Source organism: Aplysia californica, unplaced genomic scaffold (assembly GCF_000002075.1).
Source record: "Aplysia californica isolate F4 #8 unplaced genomic scaffold, AplCal3.0 scaffold00580, whole genome shotgun sequence".
In the NCBI taxonomy this organism is placed as follows: Eukaryota; Metazoa; Mollusca; class Gastropoda; order Aplysiida; family Aplysiidae; genus Aplysia; species Aplysia californica.
Window position 1 is genome coordinate 35423 of NW_004797850.1, and position 2527 is coordinate 37949.

Below are 2527 nucleotides of genomic sequence, written 5' to 3' on the forward strand. Positions count from 1 at the left end.
TGTGTGTGTGTGTGTGTGTGTGCATGTATGTGTGTGTATGTGTGTATGTGTTTGTGTGTACGTGTATGTGTGTTCTAAAATCACGTATCTGTCGCCTGTTTATCATATATTTTTATCCTGCAACACATGCTGCCACAATACAGTTGAAGGTAACCACGTAACATTTCTCTTTGTTTCTTACTCCTATTATTAATTAACGTAAATGTCATTTCATTTGTCCCTTCCTACTTTCATTTATTTCAAAATCCTGTTCATTGTTCTGTTATCAAATTTTTATCAAAGCCGTACTCATTCATTCAGCCTGGAGCTAATCGTCATATTTGCTCATTCATTAGCTCTTTGCCAAAAATCATTCATCCAACCATTTTTGTTTTCCAATCACTGTTACGGCTACAGGACAGATACCTCATATGATGGTACCGGGGTTCAACGGTATGCCACAGCAAAACGGAATCTGGAACCAGGGAGGAAACCCATACAGGTAACAATAAATGACTTCTGATCTTGGTCACGATAGCTCTTTCACTTTCGTCTGACCTCATTTAAAATAAGATAAAATAAAATCGTTCGATTTGCATACGGGTCTAAATGTTGGATGATCAACAGAATCTAAAAGCACATTCATAAAAGGTTCCGACGTGTTTTTAAAAATGTAAGTCTATAGCGGGTTAAATAAATTATAAGGGATTTACATAATACACCTAAAGCATAAAAAGTTGACACATTTTCCTCAACACCGCAATTTCATGTACACCCAAGAAACGCGATTCAAGAGACGGAGTGAGTAGTTATTGAGACCCACGTGGGGCACGTGCAGACGTCTGAACAGTGGAAGGATGAAATCTACAAGCTTACACACTGAAATGTGGTGGTAGGGTGGTGTTTGGTCGCTGGTCTGCAGAAGTGCCATGCACAGTTTCGTGGGCACAGGCAAATGAGAAATTTTTTTTTTTTTACCGCCGTCAGACGAAAGTGAAAGAGCTATAATATTCACTCCTTGTATGGCTTTCAGTTTTTGTGCTGGTTAGGTAATAATTCCCTTTGAGCTGGAGAATTTGCAAAAGCAACGAGTGGAGTTTTGTTCAGTGATTGACATTTTGACAGGGGCGGCTCGTGAGTCTAAAAAGTGGGCTTGCACAATTAACTTAAAGCAGGTTGAAGATAGTCATGGTAAATGAGATTTATTCTGCATCCTATCTGTTTAGAGAAAATCTAATATGCCCGAACAAGCGTGCTTTAAAACAAGATTCAACTGAAGCGCATTGCAATGAACAAAGACAGCATAAGGGAAAAATTGGCGCATCTGAGTCTGTACACCAGAGACTCCCGCTCATCACAGATGCCCCATCGCAAAATTGAGCAATCAGCTTCTCCTTGACGCTGAATGGTCCTAAAGCTTCTTTAAGGAATGGAACAAGCCGAATGAAATTCTGCCTTTTGCTTTTTAAAACGTTAGAAACCGCTCTACCGGTTTTCCGTCCTTAATATATCTTAGACTGACCACAGACTGTGACAAATAACTTGCATCAGTTGCTTCTTCAGCCTGAACAGAAAAAAAGTTACCGGAGTGTATGTCTTTAATCAGTTATTTTGATAATACAGTTGGCAGTTGGCTTTGTAATATTTTAGGAGGATATTTTGCTACAGTAGCGCCTTTCAGGTGAACAATGAGTATCCTGTCAGTGTTACCGTCTCTGTGCTGTAAATCAAGAAAGATACCTTAGCTGTTCCCCAACACATCACCTTTTACATGGCCTCGAAGGGCGAGTTCGTAAGTTCCACAAAACAAAATACATTCCATAACCTTACACAATACGTGCCTCTTCTTTCTCACCCGTTCGTTATAGGCCTAGTGAGACGCTGTAATGTGATGACCAACGTCTAGCTGCGCTACGATGTCTACATTTTTAGGGTTTATTCAAATAAAAGAACGAGCAGTCATTTTTTGTGTGCACTATTTTGAGTTAGATCTATGCCATTTGTGCTTTTACTTCACTTTTGAATTTGTTTCCCCACACTGTATCTGATCTAATGTAATAAAATGACAACAGTCCTGAGTAAACTGAATAGAAATAACGGGCATCATTTATTGCAATAATTTTCTCAAAATTGGAGAAAAAAAATTAATTTGACTATTCCCATTCTTTCTTTGGAGTCCTTTATTATTAAGCTTAACTTGGTGAAGTTTTAAATCTTGCTAAACGCAAAGTGGATGATTTCAAAGGTAGAACACTAGCTGTCGCCATAACAATAATAAGACAGGGAGATTAAGTTGCGGAAAGGAGAAGAACATAACGGTGTCTGTGTTTTAGTGGTTAGACTTCCACCGTGGCTTTTAGAAGGCGAGAGTTTGATTCCCAATTGTGGGGGAGCGGGGATGGGGAGAGGTGAGGTATTTATCTGATTATCAGCTGGAATATTCTGTCTCTCTCTCAGCATGGTCTCTTCATTGGTTGGCCTTAAGAGGCATTTTGAAACGGCCTATCTCTTTAAAATAAAATGGTCTAAACTATATCGAGTCCCCCCC

The 2527-nt window shown here is 39.3% G+C and overlaps 1 protein-coding gene across 1 annotated transcript in view; it reads left to right on the top strand.

Annotated features, from left to right (window-relative positions):
• Positions 1-2527, top strand: part of LOC101854116 — a gene marked incomplete at its 5' end in the record, with an annotated part of 27610 nt that overhangs the window by 7768 nt on the left and 17315 nt on the right. The window contains 1 exon segment of the mRNA XM_013087373.2: positions 397-481. Coding sequence (XP_012942827.1) covers positions 397-481 — 85 coding nt within the window.